The following is a 23,681-nucleotide window of genomic DNA, read 5'->3' on the forward strand; positions in this document are numbered from 1 at the left end:
CTTCCTTTCTAAAGAGGGAGAAATAAGACTTTACAAAGTCATACCACCAGCAAGTTTTTATTGAGTTTCTTGTGCCTGGATCATTAGAAGAATTAATACTTTCTCCTCCATTAAGATTCAGCTGCTGCTTCCACATGGTGAATTAAAGTCTTTCTTTGCATTTTTCCAAAGAAGAAAATCCAGGACTATAGAAGCTACACTACATTATGTGAGCAGTGCTTTAAGTCAGAAAAATAAGCAAGTACACAACGAGTATTACTGCAGCCTAAGGAAGTGGGATGGCTTTATGTTTTAATCTGAAATAGTACATATAAGCAAATCTATTCAAAAGCAATAGGCTAGACTTAGGTCCCCATGAGAAGAATTGACATCTTTATATTTCTTTCTCTACTTAAATATTTAAGTACTGGTTAGAGTGGAGAAGAAGAAGTATAGGAAAACCTATGGAGTGTCATCAAGTCAGGCTGAAGAAATCAGTACTTTAATTTACAAACTAATTTTCTCGGTCCAAATAAAGTCAACTCCAAGGACTCACCTTAATTCTCTCACCGGTGCTAGGATTTGGTTATTTTGAACATCGCTCTAAAAGAGCAGTTGGGATTGAGAACCGTTGGTTCTTCAAGTGTTTTCAATAAAACCTTGTTTTTTAAGGCCGAGTCCTTGTGTGAGCAGCTGCCACTACTCAGTGGACGCTCCATAGAGGAGACCTGAGGTCATTACCGAGTGTGAGAGGCTTGACCGTCTGAAGAGGAAATCCGAGGCCCTGCTTTGACCTTTATTGTAACAAAAACCTTCCAACCAAACCCGCTTTTTCAAATTTACCACGCCCCTTACCTCCCTCACCTCCCAGAGAACTTGACCACCCAGCCTTAAACCCAAATCTTTGCCCCACAGATTCTTCATGGGACGCTGACTCCGACTTCAGCGACCCAATGAAGAAAACCTCTGGGAGTCTGCCTACCGGCACCCCTCAGACCCGCCCATCTCCGCCTGCGCCGGAACGGATTCTTCCTTTCAGGGCTAGAGGCCCCGCCCCATTCCCGCCCCTCTATTGGCTTTGGTGACCGGCCCCCAGAGTGTCAGTTTCGGATTGGTCGACTCGGCTGCCACTCAAGGCGCGCAGCGGGCGTGACCACGCCCCTTACGTCTGGACGCTGGATCGCCTCGAAAGGCCTCGTAATCGCCGCCCAGAAGGAAGGAGGGCGGTAGTGCTAGAAGCTGCTATGGTGCTGAGTTCCCTGGCAGAGCCGACCCAGACGCGGCGGTCGCGGCCATGAAGGTGAGGGGCCGGTGGGGTCGGGCAGTCCGTCCTCGTCACTACTATTTGGCCAGGGCGCCTGAAGCGCCTTCTTTTCGCCTCAGCTGTTACCTCGCCGGCACCACGGAGAGCTCCGCGAAGACCTGGGGCGGCGGGGAGCGGGGGGAACCCCGACCGGCGTCTGGGGCCCTGACCCGCAGGGTGGGTGTCCTGGGCTGTCGGCCGTTCCCAGTTCCCACAACGGTTCGGTCAGCGAGGCCGAGGCCCGGCGCCCCCCGCCATCATGCTTGGCGGGCCCCTCTCGGCGCCGGGCCCTGTCCGCGTCCTTGGGGGCCGGAGGCAGACCCGCTGGTGCTCACCTCACCCTGTGTGCCTTTGCCCACAGCATGTCCTCTCCCGTCCCGAGTCCTTGAACGAACTCAAATGTCGGGAGCACCGCGGGACTGTCGCAGAAAGGCAACCACAGGACGAAGGGAAAAGGAGTGGTGCGGAGAGTCGTAAAGGCTCGGGCTAGGCTCCCTGTTAGAAATGCCTCGGGGCGGGGATCCCAGCCTGAAGGATCTGTTTACAGGCTTAACACTGGGGCCGTGACCCAGAGCGCTAGCAAACCCAATGTGTCTCCATCGCCGCTAGGTACGCAGCAAGTAATTTGACAGCTTGAGTCTCCAAGGTGGGTGTGAGAGCGTGGGAGCATCACTGAGTGAGAAGTTTAGGGGAAGCGGGGGGAGATTCTGGCCCACTTTTCGGAACTGATTCTCTCAACTCGATCGCTGAGAGTTCTAAAGAACTCTGGGTACAACAATCAATTCAAGTATTGATTCAAACAAAGTGGGGTGAGTCATAAGGTGATATCCTTTCAGACCTAGATGGTTTCTTTAAGTTCCGTGAAGAGGTGTGATTGACCGTGCGTTAAGAAAAATAACAGAGTGAACCGCTGGCTTAAAACTCTACTTTCACAAAGCCCCAAGGAAATATTTTGTTGAGCATTTCCCATATGTTAGCTCAGAGGGATGTATCATGCATAAAAGTAATTCACAATACAATCCCATCCTTTGGGAGTTTGCCAACCAAAAAAGAAGAGACATTCTCAAGAGACCACATTCTGAGGGAGAATTTTATGTAAGGTATCAAAAATGCAAAACCCTCAGGAGCAAGAAAGGATTTTCTCTGGCTATAGGAAGCAAGGAAGATTTTTGGAATAGGTAACTTCTGAACTGGATGTTAAGTATGAGTATATACAAAGAGCTTATTTTAACTTCCCATTTCAGGTATAAAATGTTTCAACTTTGAATTTACCTATTAAAATATCTAAAACTAGCTTTCTTTGCTGAAAACTGTCATCTTGCTGTGTTTTATTAATAAGATCCAAAAACAAAGCAGGAATCTTTATACATAACGCCTCAAAGAATGTTAGTATCTTTATTAGTATTAAATTTGTGACCCAGCAAGAAACAAGGTGTCAAAGGAGAGAGTGAGGGGCAAGTCCAGCATTGAAATCTTTTCAGCAGTGTTTTTGAATTTAGGTGGAAGATGCTGCTTTCTGAGTTGAAGTTTTAGAAACCAAATTGGATGGGATTTGGAAATGTAAAAAGACCTATATATTGTGAAACAAAGTACAAACCTAAGAGACCAGTCTGAACAAGACAATTATGACGATTCTGTTTTCCATTTAAGTTTCTGTGAAAATTGTATTCATAAAATTTAGGATTTGAGCTGTTTATTAACTTTGTTTCTCACTGGGATTAATTATGTGGTGTCATCTATAGATTTCTGCGCAGGGTCATTGATTCCTGATGTCATGAAATTCTAACATATGAATGTTCATCAAAGCAAGTACTTCTTTCACTGTAATTAAAATTGATTTAAAAGTCAAGCACTCAGATAAATACATCTTCACACAAACCCAGGAACAGGAGCTGATTTTAATATATGTGTAAAATGGGTATTTACTTTCCTCTAATTTTTTGGGGGGGGAGTCTAGAAAACGTTGTTTTGAAATAGGTTTATGTCTCAAAGATTCAAGTAACTGTTTTACCTTAGAGTAGTATCTAGTTAACTTCCTATAAGGGATTTTAAGAAAATACAAATTAGTATCATATGTTCAGTTCAGTCGCTTAGTTGTGTCCGGCTTTTTGTGACCCCATGGGTTGCAGCACGCCAGGCTTCATTGTCCATCACCAACTCCCATAGCTTGCTCACACTCATGTCCATTGAGTCGGTGATGCTATCCAACCGTCTCATCCTCTGTCATCCCCTTCTCCTGCCTTCAGCCTTTCCCAGCATCAGGGTCTTTTCATCAGGTGACCAAAGTATTGGAGCTTCAGCTTCAGCATCAGTCCTTCCAATGACTATTAAGGACTGATTTCCTTTAGGATTGACTGGTTTGATCTCCTTGATGCCCAAGGGACTTTCAAGAGTCTTCTCCAAACACCACAGTTCAAAAGCATCAATTCTTCGGCACTCAGCTTTCTTTATGGTCTAACTCTCACATCCATACATGACTACTGGAAAAACCATAGCTTTGATAGACAGACCTTTGTCAGCAAAGTAATGTCTCTGCTTTTTTTTTTTTTATTAGTTGGAGGCTAATTACTTTACAACATTGCAATGGTTTTTGTCATACATTGAAATGAATTAGCCATGGATTTATATGTATTCCCCATCCTGGTCCCCCCTCCCACCTCCCTCTCCACCCCATCCCTCTGGGTCTTCCCAGTGCACCAGGCCCGAGCACTTGTCTCATGCATCCAACCTGGGCTGGTGATCCGTTTCACCCTAGATATACATGTTTCGATGCTGTTCTCTTGAAACATCCCACCCTCGCCTTCTCCCAGAGCCCACAAGTCTGTTGTATACATCTGAGTCTCTTTTTCTGTTTTGCATATAGGGTTATTGTTACCATCTTTCTAAATTCCATATATATGTGTTAGTATACTGTAATGGTCTTTATCTTTCTGGCTTACTTCGCTCTGAATAATGGGCTCCAGTTTTATCCATCTCATTAGGACTGATTCAAATGAATTCTTTTTAATGGCTGAGTAATATTCCATGGTGTATATGTACCACAGCTTCCTCATCCATTCGTCTGCTGATGGGCATCTGGGTTGCTTCCATGTCCTGGCTATTATAAACAGTGCTGCGATGAACAATGGGGTGCATGTGTCTCTTTCAGATCTGGTTTCCTCAGTGTGTATGCCTAGAAGTGGTATTGCTGGGTCATATGGCAGTTCTATTTCCAGCTTTTTAATGTCTCTGCTTTTTAATATGCTGTCTAGCTTGGTCATAACTTTTCTTCCAAGGAGCAAGCGTCTTTTAATTTCATGGCTGCAGTCACCATCTACAGTGATTTTGGAGCCCAAGAAAGTAAAGTCTGTCACTGTTTCCCCATCTATTTGCCATGAAGTGATGGGACCAGATGCCATGATCTTAGTTTTTTGACTGTTGAGTTTTAAACTGGCTTTTTCACTCTCCTCTTTCACTTTCATCAAGAGGCTCTTTAGTTCCTCTTTGCTTTCTGCCATAAGGGTGGTGTCATCTGCATGTCTGAGGTTACTGATATTTTCCTCTGCAATCTTGATTTCAGCTTGTGCTTCATCCACCCTGGCATTTCTCATGATATACTCTGCATATAAGTTAAATAAGCAAGGTGACAGTATATAGCCTTGACGTACTCCTTTCCTAGCTTGGAACCAGTCCGTTCTTTCACGTCTGGTTGTAATTGTTGCTTCTTGACCTGCATACAGATTTCTCAGGAGGCAGGGAAGGTGGTCTGGTATTCCCATCTCTAAGAATTTTCCATAGTTTCTTGTGATCCACACAGTCAAGAGGCTTTGGCGTAGTCAGTGAAGCAGAAGATGTTTTTCTGGAACTCTCCTGCTTTTTTGATGATCCAACGGATGTTGGCAATTTGATCTCTGGTTCCTCTGCCTTTTCTAAATCCAGCTTGAACATCTGGAAGTTCTCGGTTCACGTACTGTTGAAGCCTAGCTTGGAGCATTTTGAGCATTGCTTTGCTGGTGTGTGTCTTATGTTAGTTTGATTTAATCCTCCTTCCTGTTTTTCCATATTTATATTGACTTCCCCCTTAATTGTACTAATAATGTTCATTGTTCCAAATTAAAAAATGAAACATGAAGAAGAAAGGAATCTGTTTAATGTAATCTCTTTTTTCCTTCTCTTTTCCCTGAAAGGTGGGGCAGTGGTGCTAAGGGTTAAGTATACTGTTTAAAAAAAGAAAACCCAAACAGGAAGAAGACAACATTTATGGTCTCCAGAACACATTATTGTAAAAATCAATCAATTTGGCCAATTGTCTTGCATAAAAATATTACATTTTAAAAACCAGCATTTGTTTTTGCAGCCTACTTAATGTCCATATGGTATGAGAGAAAGAACTTAGGATGCAGAATTTCCTCCTTTGTGGTATATGGCCTAATACTTGGTCATTAAGGTAGCAGAGTTGCTGGCATATTGTATTTCAGTTGAAGCACCAGTTTCAGTAAGAAATCCTTTGATGTTTTAAGGAACTGTGTTCCTCCAGTGGCTCTAAATAGGGTAAAGGTTTTTGCTTATTATCGTAACTGTTTCTTCTGGTTTACTTTAAGTTCTGTAGGCAAGTTTAACCTCATTAAAGTTAAAACTGTAAAACTTACTCTTTTGTATCATGGGTACTGAGATTTGAAACACCTTTTCTTATTGTTTAACATAAGGACATTGAGTTTCAGCAAACTGAGGGTTGTTCAGAGTTTAAAGACAGAGTTTGTGGTGATTGAGTTCTCCGAAGAAGCTTCCACTAGTAGAACTGAATTCCTGCCTGGTCCTTATAACTTCTTAGAGCATCCAAGAAAACTAGTGTTTCTAAAATGGAAACTTTTAGGTTTATCCTTAACTGTGTAAATTATTACCACATTTAGAGTTGAAGCAAACAATGCTTAGGAGGTGGCTTCATGATCACCTAGTTTAATCAAAAGCAAATGATTTAGACCATGATCATTTAGATCATTTAGCTTTCCTGGTAGCTCAGCTGATAAAGAATCCACCTGCAATGCAGGAGACCCTGGTTTGATTCCTGGGTCAGGAAGATCCCCCTGGAAAAGGGATAGGCTACCCACTCTAGTATTTTGGGGCTTCCCTGGTAGCTCAGACCATAAAGAATCTGCCTGCTATGTGGGAGACCTGGGTTTGATCCCTGGGTTGGGAAGATCCCCTGGAGGAGGGCATGGCAACCCACTCCAGTATTCTTGGCCTGGAGAATCCCAGGGACAGAGGAGCCTGGCAGGCTACAGTCCATGGGGTCGCAAAGAGTCGCACATGACTGAGCAAGTAAGCACAGCACCCATGATCATTTAGTTTTTTGCTGTTTTCAAACCCATTAACTCCCCTTGCTTCCTGATTTAGTCTTCATGGAAGTCAGTATAGCTTTTCTTATTTCTCATTCTAGTCTGCCTGGCTACTGTTACATTTGGTGGGCCCATTAAGAGGGATCACATCCTGATATAGTTTAGAAGAGCATTCAAAGTTTGTAGTAAACTTTTTGTTAATTCTCTCAGCTGAGCATTTTAGAAGTCTCCCCCGCCCTCAACCCCTAGCTATTCTAAAAAACACATTAGCACACACACAGAGACAGCTGAACCTTGAGTCACTCAACACACACACACCATACACACACACACATAGGCAACAGCTGAACCTTGAGCTGCTCAAAAACTCTGGCACTGTGCCAGAAAGAAGGCTGGGCTGCTGCTTTCCCAAAGAAACAACACATTTCTTCTTGCCTTTGTTGAGTAAAATGATGATTCAGAATGGGCCTCTATTGTGACTCTGACTGAGGAACACCAGAGAGTGCTTATAAAATTGGTGGTCTGGTACTGTTGTGGAAATAAGTGTCACAGCACTGGAAACTGTTAGTCCCACTCTCCTGCAAATTGTTTAGGTTTGTGAATAACAGTCCCTGCCCCTCCTCTGTACCACTCTGGAGGAGAGGGACTTTCCTATTCCTTCTCTAGGAAGAAACTACAGGAGGAACACTTTCAGCCTTTCTGCTACTAGAAAATAAAGAGAAACTTCTATGTTGGTGATTTTAACAAAGGAGCTAAACACGCTTGGCTCAGTACTTTCCTGGGACCTTCTCAGATCTCACTTCCTTTGGTTGGGATGACTCTCTGGTTAGCTGGATGGTAAGGTGCTGTTGGCCAGCTGTGTAGGTAGTTGGGTGACATGTTATCAAGACCAGTTGGCTGCAGAGCTAAAGTCATGTTCTCCTATTGGTGTTACCAGTAAAAAAGCAAATATTTAAATTTCTATTTGTCTTATCTCTTTACTCAGTTTTAGAATGGGAAACAAACAAACAAAAAAGATAGTATTATTGGCTCCCTAAGATCTTGGTGTACTGGCTTTGGAAAAAAAAAAAATAAGAGCTGGCATTGGAAACCAGAATAACATGAAGAGATCTAGGTGTCTGGGGCAGTTCAGATAGGAAACTTTAGAACTTAATTTCTTACTGTGGGTCATATAAGTTTTTAATATGATATCTGGTTCTTAACTGATGCCAGGCAGGCCATGGTTCTATGGCTAATCTGTTCAGAAATAATTTTAGTCTAACAGGGTGTGTAGGAAAGGGATTAGGTTTATCAAGAAAGTCATTTATTTTCAGTAGTCATTGATGGCTAGAAAATCAGCTGAAAACAGCTACATTCCCTGAGCTAGGAGTTTTGTGCCAGATATAAGTAGATGGTTGCCTTATTCAGTTACTCTCTATGTTGTTTTTGAACTATATTCATGGCCAAGAGAGGAGATGTCGCCATCTTTATAGATTATTGTTCCTTCTAACTTCTTGGGTTCATGTGGTTTAGTCTGTTGACTCCTGCTGTCAACCATGGTCCCAAGTAAGGTTTAGAATTGTTAGTCACATATACCCAGATCATAGCTTTAGTTTTCAGAGTTCCAGACTTCGTCTTTTTTTCATGGAAGGGTAGTAGTTTTTTTGTTTTTTTTTTTAAACAAAGTAAGCAACTGAAAGGTGGGTGGTGACCTATATTTAGGTAACACACCTCTTTGTAACTGCGGCATAGCAACAACTCATTGAATTTACTGCAAATCCAAAAACCAAAGACCTGTGTCTTGTGTACTGTCTGCCTGGAAATTGTGTTTGCTCAGAATATTCAGAAGAAAATGGAATAGTTTGGAAAATATGCTTCCATCTTACTATCAGAAGATGAGCAGAGTGTGAATAAAAGCAAAGTAAGAGAATGCAGGCTGATTAAACTGGTAGAAAATCTTAGAGGATAGGGAAAACAGAATTGGAAAGAACATGAAATTGGGTCTCTAAAGCTCTTTGGGGGAGGGTGCAAGAAAGGGGGCTTTTTGGTTATGACTCCCCTAGATTTGGTAACTGGGCTCCAAGAAAATGTAACAGAGTCAGAGAGTCAAAAGCTCAGAGAATAAATTCATGTTCCCCTACCTGCCCCCTTCCTAAGAGCATACATTCAATTCAGTTGTTGGGAAAATGCTCTCTTAAATTGTTCCTTAATTGCTTTTGTAGATTCTGTCACTTGAAAAATGGGACTGTTCTGTGTGTGTGTTGTGTACTCAGTTGTGTCTGACTCTTTGCAACCCCATGGACTGTAGCCCGCCAGGCTTCTCTGTCCAGGGATTCTCCAGATAAGAGTACTGTAGTGGGTTGCCATTTCCTCCTCCAGGGAATCTTCCCGACCCAGGGATCAAATTCTCTTGTGTCTCCTGCATTGGCAGGCAGATTCTTCCCTGCACCATCTGAAGCCCTGGAACTGTAATATCAAGTAGTAACAAGTTTGGATAGATTTGAAGGGGAAAGATTAGTATAGGACACTTCAAGTACTGTTAGCTGAATGGCAAGGTAACAGTTGTTAGGGAGGGATCCTTGTGCCCAGGGGAACATCAGAAGAAATTTAGGCAATTAGGACTTTAAGGGAAAGTGCTCGAAGATGAAACATACTAATGGAAGTCAGGGAGATGGAGCCCAAGCCTGGAAGCTTCATCTTTTGCATGGATCCTTCAACTTAGAAGTGAAGAATGACAAAAATAGTTTGTGCAATGGCTGTTTTTGATGGACGCAGAAATCACTGTCCTCCCAATATTGGAGATTGCACACAAGAAAAAGTGTAGAGGAATAAGTTAGAAAATAAGAAATGTGGGCAAAAAAGCAAAGAAATAAAATGAAGAATGGCATCAGATTTCATCCTAAGTTCCAGGCTAATAATATGTGGTAAAGGAGAGGAACTAATTTAAGAATCAGAGTAAATTGTTGAAAACTCAGGCTGAGTCTTTCTGAAAGAATTAGGGGAAACCATGGAGGGAAAGGAAAAACTGAAAGCATATCCCACTGCTTGGGGCCTGGGGATGGGACATGGGGTGGGGCGTATACACAGGTCGTGAGGAGCACGAGATGGAGGTATTGGTCCTAGAACTCTAGAGGCACAGGCTTCAGAAGTAACTACAGCCTCTTCCACTTTGGAATCTCTTGAGTGATTCTCCAGCTGAAATGATGGAGGCAGGAAGGAGAAATCTAGACTCAGCAGTTGTTAACCATCAAATCTCGCCTGTACATGCACATCACATGGGGAATTTTTTTTAATGGTTGACTTTTTTTTTCTTTATTATACTTAAAAAAATTTAAAATTGGAGAATAATTGCTTTACATTGCTGTGGTAGTCTCTGTCATACATCAACACGAATCAGTCATATATGACCCCTCCCTGATGAGCCTCCCCCACAGAGGGAATTTTTTTTTTTTTTAATTCTGATGCCTAGGTTGTACCCAGACTAGTTAAATCAGAGTCTTGGAAAAAAAAAAAAGAATCCTGGGGCTCAGTATTTTTTACGGCTCTCCTGGCCAGTCCAACTACTGTCTTAAGAGCAGTTTCACTGGCCTAGGCAACTCCTTAGTGAAAGGCAGTGACAGCAGCTCCTGTAGTACAGGATTAAAAATACCTGCTCCAAAGAAGTGGGGGAGGTTGAATCACTAAAGACATCACTTTCATTTCAGCACTGGGGTGCCAGAAAACAGTCTTAAAGGGGAAATAGAAATGAAGTTTTTAAGATATGCTGGACAGTAAAGAAAGATATGCTGGAGTAAAACTGGTAACTGGGCTTCCACTGTTTGAAATTTCTGCACTTTTTGAGAAAGGCTGGAGTGTCGCCAATGCTCTTGTCAGAGGGTGACAGTACACACAGGTAGATTTAATCTTCACCGGAATATGAGGAATATTCTTTTTTTTTTTTTTTTTTGAGGAATATTCTCTTATTGGGAGATTATTCTCATTTTGGGAGATTTTGTTCAAAATTGAGTTCACAGATCTAAGGAAGCGGAAACAGATTTTCAGTGTTTCAGATTTTTCTTTTTTTTCCCCTCTGGTATGATCTTTGGCTGATTTGTACCAAATATTAGGTTATAGCAACACATTTTTGCCTGGGACAGTGCTCTGGGAGTTGGCTTGGGCTTTGTGTTTTAATTTTTATTTTATAATGAAATAACTGAAAGACGCATTCTTTCCATTATTTTCCCTTCTGGGGAATGAAGAGGAACTTCTCTCCCCTTTACAGAAATGTGAGGAATTGGAGGAAATTGTTACCCTCCAATATTGATGTCTACACAGAGATTCAGTTGTTTTCCCAAAAACAAATTCTTCTATTCCCTTCATCATAACTGTGTGTGTTTTCAGCCTAGAATTTTAATGGTTGCACTCATTAACATGGTTTGAAAATTTGTATCCTTCCTTTACTCTCATTGTAAAAGTGTTTTGGGACAGAAAGAACAAAATGTGCAACAGAGCTACTTTTAAAAGGGAGTATCATTCATTTTTTCCACCTGCAAGTTCAAAATTTTTTCTGTCTTTATTACTCTTTCTTAACAAGACACAATTTGAACTTTTTAGGTAGCAGAAAAAATTTAATTACATTGCCCTTTTAAAGAAGTATCATAATGAAACCTTTTACAAAGTTATTTATCAATTAGTCATAGTGATGCAACTGTATGCTGTGGAGGAAAGAAGTTCTGTTCACAAGGAATTTTCACTGGAGTTAAGACAGTATCACCCAGGAATTAAAAGGGTCCTAACAACAATTTAATCATTTAGAAGTTAGGTCAGCAGGAAGCTAAAGTTTCTCAAAACTATACTTCTTTAAACTCTTGGAATGAAAAAAGTTTCTCCTGGTGGTACTTTCTGTAGTTGAGGTATTCCCCCCAAAATATTATGTGCAAGTTGAATATTTTGAAAACATTCTCAGTTGTTTTAAGAGCTCACTGTTTAAAGCACTGCAGATGAATCCTTTGCTAAAAAAAAGCTCACTTTAAATGGACTATTAGTAAATCTGGATTTTTATGCTTTTATGTTTAAACAAATCATGGCTGTAGGGTCTGAGGTATATATTTATTTAAAGGTATGAACTATTAATTATAACTTAACCTGACTTTAAAGGCATCACTATTTCTTGAGAATTATAGGGTTTGAAGCCATATAATACTTAAGTCAGTGACCCTGATGCTTAACACTATTTGAACCTTGTATTGTGGTTTCATGTTTCTTTACCTTCTCTTTTCCCGGTGTTTAACATAGCATACTACTTCTGCTGGGCTTCTCAAGTGGCGCTAGTGGTGGAAACCTGCCTGCCAATACAGGAGATACAAGAGACAAGGGTTTAGTTCCTGGGTCAGGAAGATCCCCTGGAGAAGGGAATGGCAACCCACTCCAGTATTCTTGCCTGGAGAATCCCAAGGACTGGCAGCGTACAGTCCATGGAGTCACAAAGAGCCAGACACGACTGAGCACTTGAGCGCACACACACACTGCTTCTGGGTAGTAGTAAGAATGGCAAGATCCTTCTATAACATTCCAAATAACCTTTTAAGATTGTTTATAAGAAAGTTTTTTTAAGAGCTCATTGGACAAATAGTAAATGTTTGACAGAGTTAGATAATGAAGGGAACAGTGTACTGTTGTCATGTTTTGCCCTTTTAACTTGTAAGACCTCACCTACCTGGAATTCCATTACTTATCACATTATCTAGAGTCTAGAATATGCTTAAGAATCAGGACAAGGGGCAAGAGCTCACTGGTTCCAAACACTGTAGCTTTTTGTTTTTAGCATGGGAAAATGCCTAAAGCCCTCACTGAAAATATATTTTTATATACACTTCTAACAAGCTTGGTTATCAGGTTTCTGAGTACAGTTAAAAAAAAAGTTGATAGAAGTAGCTATAATGATAGCAATGATGATTCACAGAAAGGGAAGAGATGGGAGAAAACATAAAAGGCAGCATATTAGTTTCAAGCCACTTAATGGTATAGAAAATAGCCCTTAGACCTCATAACGTCATTATGGTTATCGAGTCATCAAAATTGTGTTCAGTATTCTTAGTTTGCTGGTAAAAATATTTCCTTAATGTTAATATATATATTCTTTTAAAAAATATTTATTTGGCTGTGTTGGGTCCTGGTTGCAATAAGCGGGATGTTCATTGTGGCATCCCAGCTCTCTAGTTGTGACGCACGGGCTCTGGAGAACTCTGTGACGGGTTTCGTTGGCCCGTGTCATGTGGGATCTTAGTTCCCCAACAAGGGATCAAACCTGCGTCCCCTGCACTGCAAGGCAGATTCTTAACCACTGCACCACCAGGGAAGTCCCTAATATTTTCTTTATAAAGATTTGGAAAGCAGGGGAAAACTCCAGAAAACAAATTACATGAGATCTACATGAAAACCTAGAGAGCACCTCAGTTGGCATTTTGATGTTTTCCCAGTCATTTTAAAAAAACCAAAAAAGTATTCACATACCATAGTTTATTATGTCCAGTTATGAATGAGAGGACCGAAGTTTAACGAAATTAAATAATTTGAATTTATATTCTTTCTGCTAAATGATAGGAAAAACTGCTTCAGCCTATAGAACAGTGCTATCTGTGGTCACCAGTCTTTAAGGTTGCCAGGTAGAATACAAGACACTTAATTAAATTTGAATTTTAGATAAAGAACAATCTGAGGGGGGGGATGAGCATAAACCCCAAGTATCACACAGCATGTACTTCTATCCAGTCTTTTTTTTTTTTCTGTGTTGTATGCACATCTCTAAGCATTTGTGTGTGGGTGTTTTTTTTTTTTTTTTATGAAATTGGGTTCATGTTGTATCTTCTCCTTTTGTTAACAGTGTATCATGAGTATCCCCAAAGCCAAATATTCTTTGTAAATACCAGAAAATAACCCACTGTCAAATAGCTTAAAATTTTGATGCTAAAAATATGATCTCGATGGGACTTCCCTGGTGATCCAGTAATTAAGACTCCCTGCTTCCACTTTAGGAGGTGCCAGTTCACTCCCTGGTCAGGGAAGTAGAATCCCAGACCAGGCAGTGTGGCCAAACCCCCCCCCCCCCCAATCTCAAAATTATTTAGGGCAAATGTGCTTCTGCAGAATGGCATTCCTTAAGAATCCCAGAGAGCCCAGGTTCCACTCAGCTTTAAACTGATGCCTGTTTTTGTTCCTTTTCAGGCGGGTGCTACGTCTATGTGGGCTTCGTGCTGTGGGCTACTGAATGAAGTCATGGGGACTGGAGCTGTCAGGGGCCAGCAATCTGGATTTGCAGGAGGCACTGGTCCATTTAGATTTACACCAAATTCTGATTTTTCTGCTTACCCACCAGCATCTACAGAAGGGCCTAATATAGTTTGCAAAGCCTGTGGACTTTCATTTTCAGTCTTTAGAAAGAAGGTGAGTTGCATGAAATGTTAAATACTAAAAACGTATGTGTCAGAATTCTCAACTGTATGTTATTTTGAATACTTTCATTTCTTCTTATACCTGTCAAAAAGTTAGTCCTAATAACCATTTCCCATTTGGAAAAGTACTAAGTTGAAGGGGCTGTGTATCATTGCTCAATTTTTCTAACTAGACACTATTACTTCTCATGATGCTCAGCCATCCTTTCTCCTGGACTCTGACTTTGTTTATCCACTTTGATTCTTCTGATGCTGCTTATGTTCTGAAGCAAAAGATTTAATTAGTCAACAGTGTGTTCAGAGATGATTTACTATAGCTCTGACCTCAAGTTTCAAAAAAATGTCTCCCTACCCATATGAACTCAAGTGAAGAAGTGAGTATATTAATATTGACTATTGTTTAAAGATTAAACATACCACACTTGGGCTAAAACAGTTATTTTTCTTTAGGACAGAAGTCATTCTTTCTGAGTACCATCATATTGCTAGGTCATCTCCCAGTCTGTCAGTTCAGTCCTTTAAAATACTTAAGGAACAAGGTGTTAACAAGGGTTGGTATTCCTAACCCCAAGCGGAAATGAGCACATCTTAGTATCTTTAAGCTTTGCTCATGGAATGGCTTTGATAGTGATTTAAGGTTCTGTAGGATACAGATTATTGTGAAGTGGCGTCCTCTGTTTGCTTGGCTTGATGCTGAGAGATCAGTTGCCTTTCTCTTTTCCTCTCTGTGTTAGGCTTTCCCCTCTTCTCTTTACTTATTTTATTTTATATTGGATATAGTTGATTAACAATGTTGTGTTTGTTTCATGTGAACAGCCCCCCTTCTCTGTAAACGGGGAAATTTTCACAGGAAAAGAGCAGGAAGAGAGTTTGTGCTTGTGCTTTTCTGCTCCATGTGGTTCAAGTCAGCTCTGCTTTGCTAATTACATGTTTGCACCCATGGGTGGAAAGGTTTTAATTCATTAACACAAGAGTATATTTTTCTTAAAGGGCTATATTTGAACTTTGGTGAATCCAGACTGCCTCAGCAATGACTGTTTTGATTTTCACAGCTTTGAGAACACGAAATGCCCATGGGTCTGGTGCCATGGGGGGCTTCATAAAAACTAAAATTTAATTTTAATAGAAGGCAAAAGGAAAACTAGGGCTTTTGCAGTGGCTTATGTCTGGCTCTCATTAAATGCTTCTTTTTTCTCTGTCTCTTCAGCATGTATGTTGTGACTGCAAGAAAGATTTTTGCTCCGTGTGTTCGGTCTTACAAGAAAATCTCCGTAGATGTTCCACTTGTCACTTATTACAAGAGACGGCCTTTCAGCGCCCTCAGTTAATGCGACTGAAAGTGAAGGATCTCCGACAGTATCTCATCCTTCGAAACATACCAATCGATACCTGTCGGGAGAAAGAAGACTTGGTGGAACTGGTCCTGTGCCACCATCGGCTGGGCTCTGAGGATGACTTGGACACGAGCAGTCTCAATTCCTCAAGGTCCCAGACTTCTAGCTTTTTTACACACTCATTTTTTTCAAACTATACAGCCCCGTCTGCTACTGCGTCTTCGTTTCAGGGAGAGCTTATGGGTGGAGACCGGACCTTAGGATCTGGAGCGCTGGCACAGGTACGAGGGTGCAGTTCCCCAAGGGCCTGGTACATCATCTGCTCTTGGCCAGTGTGGTGGGGCCTTCAGGGCTGATGGCTCCTTGCTGAGCAGAGGTTCCATGTTTTGCTGAACTCTGCGCCTGCAGGCTCCCCTGAGGCTCTGCACTTAGGTGCTGTACAAAGGGTCTGAAAAGAGCTCATCAGTCTCTTGACCTTAGTTACCTCAGTTTCCTTATCTCCTATAGTTAAATACTAGCTGTTGAAATAATGGCCGTGAAACGTAGCACATAAATGTTTACAGGGTGTAAACAGTTGTCTTGCTACAGTAAAGTTGTGCTCATCTAGATATTGGGAAAGAGCCATGTGAATTAGCAACACGATACGGTTATTTACTCATTTCAAAGAAATGCCAGTGCAGAATGTTGTCTCAGTGAGGTCCTTAGGCATTCTGATGGAATAACATGCACGGGCTTGTAATTAATACCCAATTTGTATATATGAATGATTCTAAAATGTTGAAAGAATTGTTTTGAACATTTATCTGCATGTTTAATTTTCTCCTCTGAGGAAAGAGGTTAGAAGCAGAGGGAAATGTGGTCTAGCTGCTTTCTAAATAGTCATAAATTAAATAAGCCCAAGTTAGGCATTTTGTTGTTTTGCCAAATGGCAGCTGGCACAATTATGATGCAAACACAAGACGCATGTGTCTGACCTTCGTGTCACTTTGGGGTATATGACACCACTCAGGAGGTGTGGGTTTTGGGTATTACAATATGGTGCTTGTGAACTACTAGGATAGAATACTTGAAATTGTAAATTGACATAGGCTTTCTGTTCTTCCTAAAGAAAAAAGTATCTGATGGTTGAGGAACTTCTAAAAACTAGAACTAGCATCCATCATCAGTGAATTATTCTAGAAAGCTTTGTTTGGAATTAGAATGTCTAAGTATGAAATAGTAGGACTGAGATCTTTGAAATCAAATAGCCCTGACACTAGGGCTGATCTTAGAGCTTTAGTTTCTACCTGTATCTTAGAGGCGCCAGTTAAACTAGCCATGTGCGGGTCCTTTGATCAGGACACAGTGCAATTTCATACACTATTGGCTTTGGTATCCTGTGATGGGCCCTTCTTAACTCCTTGGGGAGTTAATATTCTGGTTAGATTTTTACAGATTCACACTCTCATAGGAATTTGACTTGTGAGATAATTATGGAAGGTTAGTTGTTTAGAGAATCATGTGGGGCCCAACTCTTTGGGAGGGGCAGTAGCTCTCAGGACCCTGGGAAGGTGTGGAGTGTACCAGGTGTTGGGGTCATTCTTAGGGAGGATGGCTAGAAGGGTTTTCTCCAGTGATAAGTATGAGTTGATAACTGCTAGGAAAAGTCCTGGCCTAATAACCATTATGTGTGTAGGAGCCCAGTGAAATAGCTTCAGCAAACACAGAAGACGATGAAGATGATGATGACGACGATGATGATGATGACGATGATGATGAAGAAAACTTGGAGGAGCGGGTGAGATTGCCTGTATAATTTGATTTTCCTGACATGTCTTCGCCCTTGTAGGGAAAATGTCCATGTGGACTTCCGCTAGATTAGCACAGGTTGTTGCTTCTAGTTTGAATGCAGCACAGCATATAAAACACAATAAGGACTCATGAAAAGTCTGGGTCGAATCTCCAGGACCAGTGATGCCCATAGGGCGAAGGCAGTATGCTGTTTTCCTTGCTGGATTTGCAGGAACAGAGGTAATGGATATACTCTCTGATTTTAGACGCCTGGCCTCGCCAAGAAGAGAGTGAGAGCTTCTCTGTCTGACCTATCAAGCCTTGAGGACGTAGAAGGGATGAGCGTGCGCCAGCTGAAGGAGATCCTGGCTCGGAATTTCGTCAACTATTCTGGCTGTTGTGAAAAATGGGAGCTAGTTGAGAAAGTAAACCGGTTATACAAAGAGAATGAAGAAAACCAAAAGTCATGTAGGTTTATTTTTGTTTTTTTGTCCTTAGAGTAGCCTTCTTTAGGCTTTTTAAAACTGGGCTGTCAAAAAACAAAACCAAACAAAACTGGGCTGTCTGTGTCACAATGAAGTCCAATTTATTTTTGAGAAAACTATCCTTTGAGTGTGAATTAGTCATATGAAGCTGTTTATAGATCTTTTAAGCAGTAAGTTCATTATGTGATGTTGGCTTTGAGATCACCATTGCTTCACCATTGCTGGTGAGTCAGGTAATCATTTGCTCAGTCTGTTTTTTCTTGCCATAATTTGTTAGAACTCTAATGAAATTCCTTGGATCCATAAAAAGGCTTCTTTTCTCACTCACCTGTCTTGCAAGCTGGTACTTAGGATTTAAAAGCTACAATTGAGATAATCAGTGGGGAAAAAAATTCCCTAGAGCCAAGATATTAAGTAGTTCTTAGCATCAGTATTAGTAGGTTTCTGTGTAAGTTGTGAAAAGCTGAGGTTAAGAACTTCTAAACTACATACTGGAGTGTGGAGCAGAAATCCTCAGCTAGTAAAGGGTCAGGGCCATAGACCTTTTATAGGCAAGAGAAAAGAATTCAGTGGTGTTCAGACTGACAAATATTACGTTCTAATTTCAAAAAAAAATCTTGAATTTTTTTCTTTAAAAGCTGGTTATAACACAGCATTGGTTGGTAAACAGGTCTATGCCCAAAATATGCAGAAAGCCTTTTGGCACACCTGTTTCTAAGATGATGCCACAATAGTAGACACAGGCATCTTAGTCATTGGAGCATTCAGAAGCTCATGTGTCATCTTATTCCATGCATGCTTTCTACCTACTTTCCACTAATGGTGTGGGCCGAGAACTAGGACCTCAGAGAGAATCTCTTGACATGGCAGTGTTTATTTCTCTTAAATCCGGGGACTACTGGACTACTGGCCCTTTGAGCTTGGATTCCCGTTTGATTTTTTCTAACCTTCTTCATGATTCCCGTTGTGACCTTTAGAAGGGGAAACCTCACTTTCCAAAGCTCTGTGGCCAAATATCAGGCTGCAATGAACTTTTTAAACTCATTCCATACCTTTCTTGTTCAGAACCAGAAGGTCCCTTTTGAGTAGACTCAAATAGTACTATCATAGCCAGAAACACAGATTAATTTTAAGATGCCTCCAAGCCTCAGGGGGTGCCTTCCCACAACGACAGGCAACTCAGTGTATGACACTTTAATAAACTTTCCTCACACTCTTCCTCCAGAGCTGAGGCTCTGGAATCTGCGATTTTCTCAAGGCCATGTAGTTGGGCTGGAAATTCCAATTGTGTTTTCTGAGGCTCCTGTATCAACCAGTCTGGGTTTCTTCATTTTTATTTACAGAAGCAAGCCATCATTATCACAAAAACCTTGTATTATGTATTCTATAAAATAGAATTGGGGGTCCCAAGGTGGCTCAGTGGTGAAGAATCCACCTGCAATGCAGGAGACACTGGTTTGATTCTTAGGTTGGGAAGATCCCCTGGAGGAGGAAGTGGCAACCAACTCCAATATTCTTGCCTGGAGAATCCCTTGGATAGAGGAGCTTGGCAGGCTATAGTCCTCAGGGTCACAAAAGAGTCTGATACAATTTAGCAACTAAACAAACAGCAACATAAAATAGAATTAAATAGCTAACATTTGCTAGGCACATCATCCCTGGCCCTCAGCTTAGCATTTCTCATTTATTCTTCACACAACCCTACGAGGCGTCCTTATTGTCATTTCTAGGGGAAGGAAGCGAGGTGAGAAGTGGGGACTGCTTCTCACAGTGGGGTCACTGGGTCCCTCCATGGCCGTGCCCGCCGCCCCAGCCCTCTGTTGCCTTTCAGATGGTGAGCGGCTGCAGCTGCAGGACGAGGAGGATGACAGCCTGTGCCGGATCTGCATGGACGCCGTCATCGACTGCGTTTTGCTCGAGTGCGGGCACATGGTCACCTGCACCAAGTGTGGCAAGCGCATGAGCGAGTGTCCCATCTGCCGGCAGTACGTGGTGCGCGCTGTGCACGTGTTCAAGTCCTGAAGCCCAGCCCCCTGCGCTGAGCTCCATCCTAGACATTTCCGTGCACAGAAGGGGACTGGAAACTTCCTGTTTGAAAGCTGAAGCTATTTTTAAAAAATTATTTTCACTTCTAACTGGGGACGGGAAAGATTCATCCTGAGTTGCGGCCACACTGGTCCATGCCGTACGCCCGTCAGCCTGAGCACGGGCTCAGTTTCCCAGGTTCTGCTGGGCTCCCTCACAATGCCTCTTGATGACTCCTTGCTCAAGTGGACTGCTTATGGCATCAGCTACTGCTCTCTTTGCAGGACATTTCTCTTGTTCTCTTGTTTCTCCTTCGTCCTATTTTTAACTCAGATGTTTGAAACTTCTGTTCTCTTTGGATGAGATCACTGTCTGCAAATGGCTGACACGGTACACGCTGAGCAGTGGCACCTCTGAATGTTCATTAGTCATGTATATTTTAAATGCTACTATTTGATGAATGTAAGTTTCCACATTGTCGCTCTTTCTGCGTTTCAACCTCATTGGGAACAACTGACATTCTATAGTCAACTGCCAGGGCCTTAGACTAAACGTGTCCATTTTTGTTCAGGTACAGCTTTTTCTAGCAAGGGCTGCATCTAGCTTCCTTCATTAGAGAAGTGTGTGTGTTAAATTCTTTATTAACGTGTGATCAGTTACACTGTTTTGTATAGTGAAAGTGTATTTTCAGTGCTACCCACTAGCTAATTTGAACTTTAGGAATAAAATTAGATTTTAAGAAATGTTTTTATGGACACTCTTCCTGGTCAGTTCTTTATTCACTTGGGTACAGCATGAATGGGTGTCCACACCTGGTCCATCACCTCCTTCAGGAGAGCAAGGAGCACCTTCAAAGATGTTGCCCCCATCTACCCTTGGCTGCTGACTTAATGGTAAGTTTAACTACATTTTCACCGTTTACTGTGACCAGGTATTGTGCCAGGTGTTTTGTGGTTATTTCCAAATATATATTACCTCATGTCACAGATGGGGAACTCAATCTCTGAGAAATTAAAAAACTCGTCTAAAATCTGTCAAAAAGTCACCACAAAGAGTTCCCTGGAGGTCCAGTGGTTAAGACTGCTCTCATTGCCGAGGGCTGGGTTCAATTCCTAATTGGGGAACTAAGATCCTGTGAAGCCAAGAAAAAGTGAAGCCAAAGAAAGTCTTTTAATAAAATAAGCCCCCACCTCAGAATTTGAACCTAGCTCTAATGTTTTTTCTTAACTCCTCTAATAACCAGAGATGATAAACCTGAGAAACTAACTTATGCAAAAAAGGTTCTTGGGATATCAATGATCTGAAATATCTTTTCTTTTAGATCTAATTCTGATCATGGTGGTTGAATTGAGACCAACTGTGGATTCACTCCCACTGCTTGTGAGGAGATGTGTTTTTGGGAAATTACATAACTCCTTGGGTGAGTCCTGTGGGTTTCTTTTGACTTTGTGCAGTGGGTAATGCATGCCTTCAGGTGCTCAGGATCCAGAAGTCAATGAACAAGACTTGAAAATTACAGCAAAGGAGGTAAATAGTCTTCCCCACTGTGCTTAAGGCTGGAAGTTTGGCTAGCTATGAAATAAAGTTGCCTTTCTACGTTTTCTGATAGGGTCAAAGCATGTAAACCAGTGCTTTGTGGATAGTCTCAAAACCTCTTCTCTTGTGCTTGCCTGCAGACCCAGAGCTCAGCCCCTGCTGAAGCTATATGTGCACTTAATCTGTACTTCTAGTCAGACAGTGAACTCCAGAAATTCAACATTACCCACAAATCATTAATTTTGTGGAGGGGTCTTCAAATCTAGGCTAGTGGGTGAGACAGTAAACACACCTAAATAGAAGCCAAGCAGCAGGTATTGGTGTTATCTGAAGTTAAATTAGAATATTGAGATTTGTTTGCTCATAGTCTCAGCTGAAAACAGCTTATTTACTGTTTCCTCTTGGACTTACATATATTATCAGGTGTTTGTTGTAGCAATGAACAAAAACTCCTAGTGGTGTATCTTCTTAGGTAGCATTTTCAAACAACCTTGGCTTAGTAAGAAGCAAACACATTTTCAGCCTAATAGGTTGGAATAATAAGGTACTGATTTATTTGGCAGAGGGCAAACATGTCTGTCTGGAACCTGCATTTTCTAGCTGCATGCCATGTCTCTATTTCTGAATAGGTAACCTGTCATATGGATCCACAAGGGAATAGTGATGTCTCTTTATCCTCATGGTACGGAAGGATGCCATTCGATGGGCCATGGTATCTCTGTCAAGGTCAGCATCCCTCGAGGAAGGAGGGTTGGAGCCTGTCCTCTTTCCTGGGTTAAGATGTGGTCTTACCCAGGAAGTGCTCCCTATGCTTTATGTACCTTCCATTACTTCATCAGATGTATTTGGGCTCAGAATAGCTGTTTGCAAGCATCTAGCTTGGCCCAGCCTCATCTAAAGCTCATTTTCTAAGGAACAGGTCTGTACTGGGATACACTTAAGTACCCTAACATAACGTACCTTCAAGTTGTGAACATGTGCTCACATGTCCAGTCACGTGAGTTAGTTCACATACCTGGCATACATTGTCACATGCATGCATCCTCTACAAGTGGTTGTGTACTTCACAATACTGTAGAGAAGACAGTGTTTATTTCAAGTCCAGGATGTCTGGAAGCAAGCGTAAAAGCAGCAGTGATGTAGCTGGTACTGTACTTAAAAGTCTGTACTAGAAGATTAGAAATGTTTGTTTTCTTTAGGTATTTGTGTCCAAAGTATTATAAACCTGCATAGTTCTATATATCTGATTACATTAGTTGGTTATCTAGGCTAACTTTGTTGGACTTCAGAACAAATTGAATTTAGGAATGTGCTGTTAGAACAGAACTTGTTTGTGTGTAAGGGACTTACTATATAAACTTAACTGGATTGTTTGGTACACCTGGGGAATGGTAATCTGTGACCAGCGCACTACAAACGTGACCGGAAAACAGGGTCAGTTTCTAATGCCAAGATTCCACCTGGAAACCACTGTCACCCTTCAACAGTTCCCAAAGAAGAAGATGCCTTTACTGGACATCAGGGTAACTCTTACTCAGAGGTTCGCAGCACTCAGGCTGCCAAGAAAACTGCAACTTGACCTATGGTGTGGGTGCTCCATGATGAGTGATCAGGCTTGAAAGGTAAGCCACATTTTTATAAACAAACCATCATGTGTTAAACTAATCTTACCTCTGTCAAATGCATCCCCTGAGTTAAATTCCAGGGTGCAACAGCTTCAGATGTCTCCAGTTTGAGTCAGAAAGGATCTCAGGATTTAAATGAATAGGAGGCATAGACCTAGATGGGATCTAGAACCATTTCACCAAGGGGAAAAAAAAAAAAAAAAAGGATTGGGGTGGTGGTGTGAGTATGAAATGACTATTAGTGGGAAAGGCTAGTCCCGTGAGACCCAAGTCTGGTGGTGCTGTTGATGACTGAGGAAGGAAGCTGGGCTATCTTTATTTTCAGATGACTAGTTGCATCTTTCTGTGATCTCAAGTTGACGTCCCACCTGGAGCAGTTACCTCCTAGCTAAGGGCCTCCAGCCACCCCAGCCCAAGGTCACCAGTGCAGGTTGTGGTCTCCTTGAGTTGCCTCCACTGGAGGCTGAGCAAGTGGACCCCCGTCCCCCCTCTTTGGCAGTGAAAATGCCAAGTGGCTGTGGAAGTTACCTTATACAGGCGTGGTCAGAGGCAACCACACAGGTAAGCCACTCTGCCCCTTAAAGCAGTTTGTACCTAATTCTTACATGTGGACGTTACTTTATTAGCTACGAACAACAAGATCTCTTTCGGAAGATGGAAAAACATGTACCAAGGGGCTGCTGCATTTCTCTGGTGACTAACAAATGATACCTAGTCTGGCTTCAAAATATATATCACTGGTGCCGAGACTATGGCCTCTGGACCTCCCAGTCAGACTTCCAGTCTGCCCCAGAACAAAAACCCGCAAAGTCCAAGAGTGGGTTTTTTTTTGTACAATTGTTTATACAAATTCAACAAAGGTAAAACCGCATCAGGGAAGGTCTAGGAAAACAACATCTT

The 23,681-nt window shown here is 41.8% G+C and overlaps 1 protein-coding gene across 1 annotated transcript; it reads left to right on the top strand.

Annotated features, from left to right (window-relative positions):
• The first annotated feature begins 1,155 nt into the window (after positions 1-1,155).
• RNF34 (ring finger protein 34) lies at positions 1,156-20,367 on the top strand. Its single transcript, XM_020882585.2, has 6 exons — positions 1,156-1,279; positions 13,780-13,998; positions 15,214-15,621; positions 17,016-17,117; positions 17,377-17,578; positions 19,427-20,367. The coding sequence occupies exons 1-6, from the start codon at positions 1,274-1,276 to the stop codon at positions 19,615-19,617; spliced, it is 1,128 nt and encodes a 375-aa protein (XP_020738244.2). The 5' UTR covers positions 1,156-1,273; the 3' UTR covers positions 19,618-20,367.
• Positions 20,368-23,681: the final 3,314 nt, after the last annotated feature.

The sequence above is a fragment of the Odocoileus virginianus genome, chromosome 12 (assembly GCF_023699985.2).
Source record: "Odocoileus virginianus isolate 20LAN1187 ecotype Illinois chromosome 12, Ovbor_1.2, whole genome shotgun sequence".
In the NCBI taxonomy this organism is placed as follows: Eukaryota; Metazoa; Chordata; class Mammalia; order Artiodactyla; family Cervidae; genus Odocoileus; species Odocoileus virginianus.